The sequence below is a fragment of the Bos mutus genome, chromosome 2, assembly GCF_027580195.1.
Source record: "Bos mutus isolate GX-2022 chromosome 2, NWIPB_WYAK_1.1, whole genome shotgun sequence".
Classification (NCBI taxonomy): domain Eukaryota; kingdom Metazoa; phylum Chordata; class Mammalia; order Artiodactyla; family Bovidae; genus Bos; species Bos mutus.
Genome location: NC_091618.1, coordinates 80222345 through 80235471, shown reverse-complemented (window position 1 = coordinate 80235471; position 13127 = coordinate 80222345). Strand labels below are relative to the sequence as shown.

At 37.6% G+C, this 13127-nt stretch overlaps 1 protein-coding gene across 1 annotated transcript in view; it reads left to right on the top strand.

The window, feature by feature from the left end:
* The window catches only part of LRP1B (LDL receptor related protein 1B), a 1793119-nt gene that overhangs the window by 622395 nt on the left and 1157597 nt on the right, over positions 1 to 13127 (top strand). The window contains exon 5 of the mRNA XM_070360639.1: positions 2553 to 2810. Within this exon, the coding sequence (XP_070216740.1) occupies positions 2553 to 2810 (258 nt within the window). The remainder of the gene's footprint in view (positions 1 to 2552; positions 2811 to 13127) is intronic.

The window sequence follows — 13127 nt, the reverse complement described above, 5'->3', positions numbered from 1 at the left end:
GCCTTACGTTTTATTTGTCTAAAGAGGGAAACCTTAGACAATATTTAGCAAAAACACATGAGTATCACTTCATTAAAGCACAACACAACTAATATAAGTATCCTTTCTCCAGTATGTCATTTGAATTTTTAAAGTTACCATCATTGTATCAAACCACATCAATTTAAAAAACATCTAACTTTCTCTTTACTGGTGTTCTGTTTATCTGAGGCTTTAAAATCAGTGGTTGATACATTTTGCATTAAGGTAAGCAACTGATTCATTCAATAAGCAGCTACAAAATGCAATAGATTGATTAGTTGTGTCAACTAAGCATTGCCTGTATTGACCATTGATTCATTTTTATATCAGTGTCTCAAGAGAATCTCAGTGTTCCTTCATATTCCAGCCTCTATCCAAAAAATGTCAATGACATACCTAAATTTGCTGACGAGTAGCCAGTTTGGAAATTGTTGTCTACATCTTGGCAATGTTAGTTCATTTTTGAATGAGAGGCTATTTCAAAAAAGGTCATTTCAGTTGTCAAATGAAGACATTAAGCATTAACATTAGTGTTGGTGCGTCTTTGCTAACCAAATTGTTTTGTAACGTTGCACAGAATGTTTCTAAAGAATTTTACTATGTAAGCGTTCCATGTGTCCTTCGACTAATTCAGAATTTGTAGTGAATGATCAATAGGTTCCAGACTTTTTATAAATGCTAGAGATATATCAGCAAAAATAGAAAAATAATGCATCAGAGAAAGAAATATGATACATACAGTGTTTAGTAGTGATAAGTGAAAAATAAACTTGGGGATGTCTACAGAGAATGTAAAAAGTTGTAGTTTTTTTTTTTTTTTTACAAGGTAAAGTGATAAAAGAAGTCCTAACCAGAAAGGTGCCATCTTTATAATGCCCAGAAAGGACGTCAGCATGTCATGTCAGCCGTTCCAATATACGATGATTATTCTAGAAAGAATAGCTCTGGGATGCCATCCAGAATCTTGTTCAATGAGCAGTAAGAAAGTCAGTTTGTGTTGAGTAAGAGTGAGAGAGTAGTAAAGAGATAAAGGAAATGAGGGGAAATCCTAATAAGACACATCACATAGGGCTTATAGGCCATTATAAGGCTTTGACTTTGATTGAAATGGAAACCCTTTGAGGAACTGGGCAAAAAAGTTACTTGATCTGCCTTCACATTTTGAAGACAAAGTTGGCTATTGTATTGAAGAAGACTCAGAAGAAGGAGGAGGGCATAGAGGAAAGCAGAGAAACCAACTGGAATTGTGATGATCTGGTTGAGAGGTGTTGGCAGCTTGGGACAGGATGTTTGTAGTAGTCACTGAGAAATAGTGGGCTTCCTGATAGGTTTGACGTCAGAGTCCAGGATATTTGTTGATACATTGGAGGTAAGGCAGAGAAAAAAAGAGAAGTTGAAAATTCCCCCTATTCCCTATTTAGAACAAAAGCTACTCTGAATGGAGTTAAACTTTCAACAGTGATTTTTTAATCGAATTTTACTGTTCAGTTCAGTTCAGTTCAGTCACTCAGTTGTGTCCAACTCTTAGGGAACCCATGGACTGAAGCATGCCAGGCCTCCCTGTCTATCACCAACTCCTGAAGTTTACTCAAACTCATGTCCATTGAGTCGGTGATGCCATCCAACCATCTCATCCTCTGCCGTCCCCTTCAATTTTTCCCAGCATCAGGGTCTTTTCAAATGAGCCATTTCTTCACATCAGGTGACCACAGTATTGGAGTTTCAGCTTCTGCATCAGTCCTTCCAATGAATATTCAGGACTGATTTCCTTTAGGATGGACTGGTTGGATCTCCTTGCAGTCCAAGCAATTTTACTATTCACTTTATATATTAAAAAAAAATTGAGATTCTTTTAAATTCAAATTTATCTAAAAATTACCAGTCTTACTTAGCACAAGCAAAAATATATTCCAAAAATTGGTGTTGAACAAATATCTTTTACCACAAGATCTTATTTTCCTGACTATGGAGAAGGAATGTGGAAGGAAGTGGTGCAGTGACCATAATCTAGTCACTAAGAAAATGTGTGATTGTTTAGCTCCTGGGGTCAGTTAAGGAGCCAGTGATGTTGAGGTCACAGGAGCCTGTGAGCTTTACATGTTCTGCTTTAGAGAATCTATTTTTGACCTCATACATCCACCTCAAAAAAGTGGCTCTTGCTCACAAAGCAAGTCTGCAACATTGTATAGATAGGTCAATCTAGGTCCATATCATTCCTAAGAAAAGCTCTCATAATGTTTCCTCTATTTGCCAGCATTGAAAGCAAATGACATTATCCTCAGATTTAAAGAACACATTATGACTAAGAAAATCAGGAATACAAATGCTCAGTGGACTATGTTGTCCTTAAAGAAGTAAAATATTATGGTTACTGGAGCATGTATGGATTACTAATAGAAACTTTTGAAAGAATTTTTTTTTATTTTAAAGATATATTAAAAAGATAGAACTGATTTTTAATGAGTAATACAAAATTATCTTAAAAATGTGACTTTTACCCAACTCACTTTCCTCTTTCTGTCTTATTCCAGAACCTACAGATAAACCACCTTTGCTATTAATTGCAAATTCTGAAACAATTGAGATTTTCTATCTTAATGGAAGTAAGATGGCAACCCTGAGCTCGGTAAATGGAAATGAAATTCATACTCTGGATTTTATTTATAATGAAGATATGATTTGTTGGATTGAATCAAGAGAATCTTCAAATCGGCTCAAGTGTATTCAGATAACAAAAACAGGAAGATTAACAGATGAATGGACGATCAGTATTCTTCAGTCCTTCCACAGTGAGTTTCAAATTATCTTATATGCCATCCTTTAAGGATTTTATTTACAGATCAGTTGACAGGATTCGCAGATTTCTCAGAATAGCTACTGGCTTCTAGAGGACTACCTATGCAAATATGAATGCACTTAAATAAGTGTATCCCCTGCATTTTGCATATACACACATAAACATAGAATTGTATTGTTATATAAGCAATTCATTGAAGGGTTAATTTTAATTATTTCTTTAATGCTTATTACAGTATCACCTACATGAGAACTGTAACTTTTCACTGAATGGCAATTTACAATGTGTGATAGTGAAGGTGGAGATTAAAAAAAAAACAACAACAAGACACAGAGTCAATAATAAGCTCATCAACTGTCATATTTGTTAAAATACCTTGAAACTATTAATTTTATGCTAATTGGTAACAACTACCTGTGTTTGTTGACTTTTTTCTTAGTAAATCAGAGTTTTTCTGCATCTTCTTCCAAGAATAATTTGTATTTGTGATTCACTTGATTTCTCATGTTGGATATTCACAAACTAGTACCTGTCCTTTTCTTTCTGTATTTCGCATTGACACATACACACACACACACACACATTCTCTCTCTTTTCTTACTCTTCTGCTCTCCCCCATCCCCACACACATTAGAGTATAAAAATGTATTTGTGCTTGCCTGGGAAACCGTATGCATAAGAATTTCAAGATGTGTCCATTCATTTTATGATGTATACTCATTCTTACAAAGTCTACTAACGTAAAAATTGGAGTGTGTGCCATGTGTGCATGCTAAGTTGCTCTGGTTTCTGACTCTGTGTGACCCTCTGGACTGTAGCCTACCAGGTTTCTCTGTCCATGGGATTCTCCAGGAAAGAGGAGGTTGCCATGCCCTTCTCCAGGGGATCTTCCTGACCCAGGGAATGAACCTGTGTCTCCTGCATTGCAGGCAGAATCTTTACTGATGAGCCAACAGTTGGTAGAGAAATGAAAACAATGTATAATCAAGTTAAGGAGGAAAAAAAAAAGAGTTCTGTGGTAGAATAAATGCAGGTTTCAGATATAGAACATTTGGTGTTTGAATTAAATAATCTTATTAATGTTTATGATATATAATTAAAGGGATTAGTAAGTGATCCTTAGTAAATGTAAGAAAATATTACTGTGTAATGTTTGATAATTATGATTAGATTAAATAAAAGCAGTGGCAAAGATTGTAAGAAAAGTGAAATATGGAGTAAACAGAAGTAATTGTTTAAATAATAGAATATAGCATTTTGAAGATTGTCTTAACATAGATAGAACAATTGGTAAGGCTGTTTATTGTGACAGAGGACCAAAAATGTCTAGTGAAATCAATGGACACTGACTCTTGTGAAGATTCTATGGAGAGATGATAATTCATAATAAACAGTAAATTAGTGATAGTAGCACAAAAATCCTTGTATGTGATATCAGTATTTCAGACATTGTTAGCCAGTAGCTTGAATCATTTGAACAAAAGAAACTGATTTCTGCCATGTTAGTGATTACCTCAACTAATCCAAATGTATTTGTCCATAGCAAATGGAATACTGGCAGTCAAATAGCTAAAGTATTCACTTAAGTTGTTAGGTAAAATTATTTTCCAAGTATACTTCAGTCAGTTCAGTTCAGTCGCTCAGTCGTGTCCCACTCTTTGTGACCCCATGAATTGCAGCACTCCGGGCCTCCCTGTCCATCACCAAGTCCCGGAGTATATGCAAACTAATGTCCATCGAGTTGGTAATGACATCCGGCCATCTCATCCTCTGTTGTCCCCTTCTTCTCCAGCCCCTAATCCCTCCTAGCATCACGGTCTTTTCCAATGAGTCAACTCTTTGCATGAGGTGGTCAAAGTTTTGGAGTTTCAGCTTCAGCATCAGTCCTTCCAGTGAACACCCAGGGCTGATCTCCTTTAGGATGGATAGTCTGGATCTCCTTGCAGTCCAAGGGACTCTCAAAAGGCTTCTCCAACACCACAGTTCAAAAGCATCAATTCTTCGGCGCTCAGCCTTCTTCACAGTCCAACACTCACATCCATACATGACCACTGGAAAAACCATAGCCTTGACTAAATGGACATTTGTTGGCAAAGTAGTGTCTCTGCTTTTTAATCTGTTATCTAAGTTAGTCATAACTTTCCTTCCAAGGAGTAAGCATCTTTTAATTTCATGGCTGCAATCACCATCTGCAGTGATTTTGGAGCCCCAAAAAATAAAGTCTAACACTGTTTCCATTGTTTCCCCATCTATTTCCCATGAAGTGATGGGGCCAGGTGCCATGATCTTAGTTTTCTCAATGTTGAGCTTTAAGCCAACTTTTCCACTCTCCTCTTTCACTTTCATCCAGACGCATTTTAGTTCCTCTTCACTTTCTGCCATAAGGGTGGTGTCATCTGCATATTTGAGGTTTTTTATATTTCTCCCAGCAATCTTGATTCCAGCTTGTGCTTCTTCCAGCCCAGCGTTTTTCATGATGTACTCTGCATATAAGTTAAATAAGCAAGGTGACAATATACAGCCTTGACGTACTCCTTTTCCTATTTGGAACCAGTCTGTTGTTCCATGTCCAGTTCTAACTGTTGGTTCCTGAACTGCATAAAGGTTTCTCAAGAGGCAGGTCAGGTGGTCTGGTATTCCCATCTGTTTCAGAATTTTCCAAACTTTATTGGAAATAAATACATATTTGTTTATTTATTTCCAAATTATTTATTGTAAATAAATAAATATTTGATCCACACAGTCAAAGGTTTTGGCATAGTCAATAAAGCAGAAATAGATGTTTTTCTGGAACTCTCTTGCTTTTTCCATGATCCAGCAGATGTTGGCAAATTGATCTCTGGTTCCTCTGCCTTTTCTAAAACCAGCTTGAACATCTGGAAGTTCACAGTTCACATACTGCTGAAGCCTGGCTTGGAGAATTTTAAGCATTACTTTACTAGCGTGTGAGATGAGTACAATTGTGTGGTAGTTTGAGCATTCTTTGGCATTGCCTTTCTTTGGGATCGGAATGAAAACTGACCTTTTCCAGGCCTGTGGCCACTGCTAAGTGTTCCAAATTTGCTGGAATATTGATTGCAGCACTTTCACAGCATCATCTTTTAGGATTTGAAATAGCTCAACTAGAATTCCATCAACTCCACTAGCTTTGTTCATAGTGCTGCTTTCTAAGGCCCACTTGACTTGACATTCTAGGATGTCTGCTTCTAGGTGAGTGATCACACCATCGTGAATATCTGGGTTGTGAAGATCTTTTTTGTACAGTTCTTCTGTGTATTCTTGACACCTCTTCTTAATATCTTCTGCTTCTGTTAGGTCCATACAATTTCTGTCCTTTATAAAGCCCATCTTTGTATGAAATGTTCCCTTGGTATCTCTAATTTTCTTGAAGAGATCTCTAGTCTTTCCCATTCTGTTGTTTTCCTCTATTTCTTTGCATTGATTGCTGAAGAAGGCTTTCTTATCTCTCCTTGCTATTCTTTGGAACTCTGCATTCACATGCTTATATCTTTCCTTTTCTCCTTTGCTTTTCACGTCTCTTCTTTTCACAGCTATTTGTAAGGCCTCCTCAGACAGCCATTTTGCTTTTTTGCATTTCTTTTCCATGGGGATGGTCTTGATCTCCTGTACAGTGTCAAGAACCTCCGTCCATAGTTCAATAGGCACTCAGTCTAGCAGATCTAATCCCTTAAATCTATTTCTCACTTCCACTGTATAATCACAAGGGATTTGATTTAGGTCATACCTGAATGGTCTAGTGGTTTTCCCTACTTTCTTCAATTTCAGTCTGAATTTGGCAATAAGGAGTTCATGATCTGAGCCACAGTCAGCTTCCAGTCTTGTTTTTGCTGAGTGTACTTAATTAACTTCTTTTCTGCATTTAATATGCCCTAATAATAAGAGTTGGTGAAGGCAATGGCAACCCACTCCAGTACTCTTGCCTGGAAAATCCCATGGATGGAGGAGCCTGGTAGGCTGTGGTCCATGGGGTTGCTAAGAGTCGGACACGACTGAGCGACTTCACTTTCACTTTCCACTTTCAGGCATTGGAGAAGGAAATGGCAACCGACTCCAGTGTTCTTGCCTGGAGAAATCCAGGGACGGGGGAGCCTGGTGGGTTGCTGTCTATGCGGTCGCACAGAGTCAGACATGACTGAAGCGAATTAGCAGCAGCAGCAATAATAGGAGTGATCCTTTCTTTAATATGTATTTTCCAATCAGCCTTAATAGTACATCTCAAATTGGCCAAGCAATCATACATTAGAATATTTGTAGAAAATAATTCATAACTTTATAGCATGCCATTTATAGATAATTCTTGGCAAATTAGAAAAATTAGAGATTGATTTTGTTAGGCAGTTCACTAAACTGATGAACATTCATTTTGAACTATAGAAAATAAATGCAATGGAAATATTTTAATTAGAATAAATAATTGTTAATGAAGTCAGATTTAAGCCATGCAGTCAGTCACTTTAGACAAGCGTGATTAAATATGTGGAAGTAAGTCATGGGACAGAGGTGTGATCAGGACTGGGCTCCTTAGTCATTCCTTGTAAGCCGTGTATTTTATCAGCATGTCACAGAACGGTTTCCAGTGGATGTAATGGGCTCTGCATTCATCATAACAATTTGTGAGTTTATAATGAAGTTTGAATATTCTTTGCATATATAATTACATAAAAATCTCTTCACCACATAAGCAAAAATAATGACCTGATGGGAGTATGCCTGAATACCTGTCACTATCCACTGTTCCAGAGATTCTCTGTTTAGGTTCTCCTCCCTCATTATCTTTAGATACTTTTCTTTGAATTTACCTCAAGAAAACATTCTTTTCTAAATAAAATAAAAAAATTTTATTTTTCTAAGGAAAACTGTGACGTGAGTCGGAAAGTACATTGGTAGATGCTAGGGGCCTAGTGGGGGCAGGGGAATAGAGAGTTAGTGTTCAATGGGCGCAGGGTTTTGGTTTAGGAAAGTGAAAAATTCAGGAGATGGATGATGGTGAGAGTTGCACAACAGTGTGAATGTACTCAGTGCCACTGAACTGTACAGTTAAATATGGTATGGTTAAAATAGTATGTTTTCTATTATGTGATTTTTACCACAATAAAAAAGTCAATAGAAAGAATTACTATGGGAAGAAAAGCATTACAGGTCAAACCCACTTGAGTTTAAAAATTAAATAGTACTTTAGTACACAATCTATTACAATATAAAAATTTTATTGCACGTCTCATCTCACTGAATACCCACCATATCTCTGTGGAGGATTCAGGAGAGATATTCTCTTCTTGTTTTATAATATACCCAGTTTTAACTACAAGACTCAGATATATTAAGCGATACTGAATGTCTAAAAAGAAGGCAGAAATAGGACATCTAAATCCTGCATTCTTGCTTCTACATTAAGAAGGGCAAATATGGGTTGCTTCAAAGAATTTCCCAAGTCTACCACAAATAATAATATCTACTTCCCTCATAGTTCAATCAGTAAAGAATCTGCCTGTGATCAGGAGACCTGGGTTCAATTCCTGGGTTGAGAAGATCCCCTAGAGAAGGAGATGGCAACCCACTTTACTAGAATTCTGGAGTATGCCTGGAGAATCCTACAGACAGAGGAGCTTGGCAGGCTACAGTCCATGCGGTTGCAAGAGTCAGACATGACTTAGTGACTAAACCACCACCAACAAACTTAAATGTGCTAAATGACTATATGTAATGGGGAGGCATTGCTTTATTCCTCATGCTGAAGGGGAAATTGAGATTCTGAACTGGGTCAGACTTCTAAACCTTTGCTACACACACTGCCCAATGGTCTCAATTTTTAGTCTTCATTTTAGACAGACAAAATAGTCAGATACACTAACGTTAGAAACAGTGGCTCACAAAGGCAGTGGGAGAGAGAGATATAAGAATCTTAGAAGGAAGTGAACAAGGTGAATGGTAAAAGGCCCAACTTTTTCAGCCCAAACAAATTATTCTCAATATTAAAGAGAGGCCTACCTTTAATATTGAGAATCATGCCTAAGCAATATTGTGAGAGATTGAGGAACTGATAATAATATGCTGAATAAATTATATTAACAAAGGAATATTGGGAAAAATACTAGAAATTGTATTTCACCTTTAATTTATTCTTCTTTTTAAAGATGCCTAATATTTATTAGCTAGTATTTATGCCTAAAAGTTGTAAGATTTTGAAGAAAAGTTTGAAATTAAGTGTTCTATAAGCCAAATGTGTTCTCCAGGAATGCATGCAAAACACATTTACAGCAACAAGCTGTTTCCCCCAAAGTACTGTAGTTTGGACATAGAATCACCTACAGAGAAGGCAATGGCACCCCACTCCAGCACTCTTGCCTGGAAAATCCCATGGATGGAGGAGCCTGGTAGGCTGCAGTTCATGGGGTCGCGAAGAGTCGGACATGACTGAGCGACTTCGCTTTAACTTTTCACTTTCATGCGTTGGAGAAGGAAGTGGCAACCCACTCCAGTGTTCTTGCCTGGAGAATCCCAGGGACGGGGGAGCCTGGTGGGCTGCCGTCTCTGGGGTCGCACAGAGTCAGACAGGACTGAAGCGACTTAGCAGCAGCAGCAACAGCAGCAACAGTGATAATGCTCAGCTATTTCCTCAGAACAAAGTGCACAAAGATGATTGAGACAGATAAGAATATTGTCTGCATGTATCTCTTATTACGGAAGGTGATTGAGAACCAGTTGTTCTCTTCCAGATATATAGTTGACACTTTCATTCTATTTTTGTATATATTCAATATTCTGCAACTCTTGAGTATCACTATACTACTATAGACTTTACCAGGTTGTCTTCATCCATTCATGTGTTCCACTATCTAGCAAACAGCATCCTGAATCAAACACAAATAGACTGTTTATTCTTCGTACACTTTGCTTCTGGATTAACCCCAATTCACTGACTTTTATGTTCCTTTTATTTGGTCTGTTTCAATATCAACCTTAGCTTCATTTTCTATCTGAAGCTCTACCTAGATCCTTTGTTGGATAATTTTTGGATTCTAATTCTTTGCCTATGTCTTTTCTCAATATTTACTTCTTTTTATTTAGGTCACAATTATCTAGATAATCACAATTATCTAGATAATCACATAATATTAATTAATCACTGAATTTTATTTTACACATTAACAGTTATACATATGTGTTTCTCTATCATCACAAAGATTATATGATATGCATGCTATATAAAATAATTTATAGAAAATATGATGAGGTTAAATAAGTGAAATAATTTTTAAGCTAATAAGAAACTTGGCCTCTTAATCTTAATAGTTACTAAATAATGGCCTTTCTTAATTATGAAATATTCCCTATTTGCTTCTACCCAGCCTAGGAATTGTGTAGCCTTTAGTGCTTCACCAACCATCAAGTTATGACTAGAGGAAAATGACAAGGCTGTGTCCCTATTGTAAATGCAAGCATAGTCTTAGGACAAAATAATCAACCTATAACAGAAATGCTAGACTCACACAGTGTCAGCTTCTAGTGGGTCTCCACTTTAGAAGATGATCAGCAGTTGCAACAACTCCTTAAGATAATACAGTATCATAATCAGGCAATCCTCATAGAAATTTGGCATATTTTATTTACAAGTCACATGCTTATATACTGCATTTTTATGAGCTATCCTCTACAATTATCTTTCTCCATTTGATGGGTGAAAAGTCAGTCACATTGCTTTAACTTACCCTTATATGATTGCTAGTGAAGTTGTCCATTTCAATGTGAACTTTATAACATAGTCACTTCAGTCTCTACAGTTCAGTTCACGTGATCATGATGCTCTGCCGGGGTCCAGCCCCAATGGATCCAGGGAATTCGAAGCAGGGATGGCATCCGCGAGGATCAGGAAACAATTACTTAATTAAATGTTAATTAAGGATATAAAAAGTGGTGAAATAAGGATAGCTCAGTGAGAAAATTTAGTGGAGAAAAGAGGCTGAATAATTCAGCCAGAAGGTGAGAGAAAGAACGACATGGGGAGACCAAGCTTCGGTGAATAAGGCCCGCACTTTACTTTTCAAAGTAGTTTTTATACCTTAAGTTATGCATAGAGGATAATGGGGGAAGGGGTAGAGACATGCAGTAAGCCAGGCTTTCTTCCTGCAAACTTATCATATGCAAAATTTAGGTGATTTGCATCATCTTCTGGCCCGGAGGCCTGTTAACATTTTAAGACCCTTTCTTCAGAAAACTTATTTTTCTCTAAAGGTTTAGAGATTAGTCAGGCAACACCCTCCAAAAGCATTAAAGTTGCATTCCTATAGGGCAAAGGTGTGGTGGGCTATACCAAGAAAAAGAATTAACTCAAGGATCCAAGGTTACAAACATTAAAGCTACTACTTACATTCCTATACACCAATTATATTAATCAATACACTGCCAGGGACACAGCAGGTAAGGGATATGGAAACTTAGCAGCAAACATTGGCCCAACAAGTGAAAAACCCTTCACCAATACAATTTCTAATCAATCTTTTAACTGCTCAAAGGAATCTGTATTCACACAGTTTAGAACATCTCATGCCTCTCACGGTTGTGAACTAAAACACTCTTTTCACGCCCAGGAACTTTATTAACTGGAGCTATAATTTAACTCTTTTTCAGAGAGAGGTGGTGGGGGACAGCCCCCTGTAAAGTCAGAGGTGTAGGTGAGAGCACAAAGCAGTAAAGTAGGCAGACTCTGGTTTTGGGGGTAGATGCTCGAGAATTTCCGGGGGCACTCCTGAGGCTCGATCCTGCCTTTGCATATGCCGAGCCTCCTTCCTCATGACCTTTGCCATGGGTGGAGTTCCTCACGCTGGCTCCCGGCAATGCTCCATTGCTTAAAATCAAAATGCAAAATATTTAGTAGTTTCCCATTTAGCTAAGGATAGATTAAGCTTCATCATATGGCTTCTCTGCAGGCCTTGCCTCCCCACCTCGAATCACGTTCCACCTAAAAAAAATAAAAACACTTCCTTTTTGTACTTTGTTTTATAATTTTCGTATGTGTTTGTATGTGCTGGTTCTTCACTATAGACTGTATTTTGTCATATTCCTATAACCAAGTGTCTCTTACTCATTCTTCAAAGTATCATACCCTTTCCAAAGGTTCTCCAGTTGAGATTAGCAGCCCTTCTTATGTGGCTCTAGGACATCACAGTACAGATGTGATATATTTTAATTGTGTATTTACCTATCAGTTTCCCAAATAAAAGGTAACTCCTTTAAGTTTAGACTTCCTTTGTAACTCGGATGGTACAGAATCCACCTACAGTGCAGGAGACCTGGGTTTGATCCCTGGGTTGGGAAGATTTCCTGGAGGAAGCCCACTAAATACTCCAATACTAAAAACTCCAATACTGGAGTGGTAACCCACTCCAGTATTCTTAGGATGTGTGTTTTATTCATCTTCGAATCAGATTACAGCAAAATGCTGATCTGTTCTAGAATAAACTTAGGTAACAAGTAAGGGATGAGGAGTGGAGAATTAAAGGGGAAAGAGGTAAAACCAACTTCTAGAGAGACCATGCCAAGTGACTACTGGAGACATAGAAAGCCAGTCTGCATTATAGTTAGTGAGATGTTTTCTGTGTCTAGATGAGAGCCTCACATGTTCATCCTGGTGTCCTTAAGATTCATGTCTTATCAGCAGCTACTGGCTTTTATGTGTGTTGAACCTCTGACTTTTCCAGGGTCAGTAAATTCACCTGTAGATTTATTTTGAGACCTACCCCAATAATAATAGGAACAACTTCATGCAAATCTTTTTGAGTCTTCCTACCCCTCAAGGCAGTTGTAATTGAACAATATTGGAGCCAGAGCTCTTAAAATAGAGGTCAGTTAATTCTTAGAACAGGAATAAAATAGAACAGCCTAGTTTAGAATTTTAAATCTTATCCCTTCAGTCTGATTAGACATATTCTTAGAAAGGAGGTTCTACTATTTTATATTTAGGTCCTTGGATGCATAAAATAGTATCAAAAGATGTGATCTCAAATGTTTTTGGGGGTTAGAAGCACAGCACAGTCAGGATATTCTTTGTCTTTCTTAGCCTCTGAGAAGCCCTGTTAGCTGCCTTCAGTCTAGAACTTTATGTATTTAGTTCTTCATGAGAGACTGCTGCTGCTGCTGCCAAGTTGCTTCAGTCGTGTCTGACTCAGTGAGACCCCATAGATGGCAGCCCACTAGGCTCCTCTGTCCCTGGGATTCTCCAGGCAAGAATACTGGAGTGGGTTGCCATTTCTTTATCATAAGAGATTATGTATTGATATATTTAGTAATT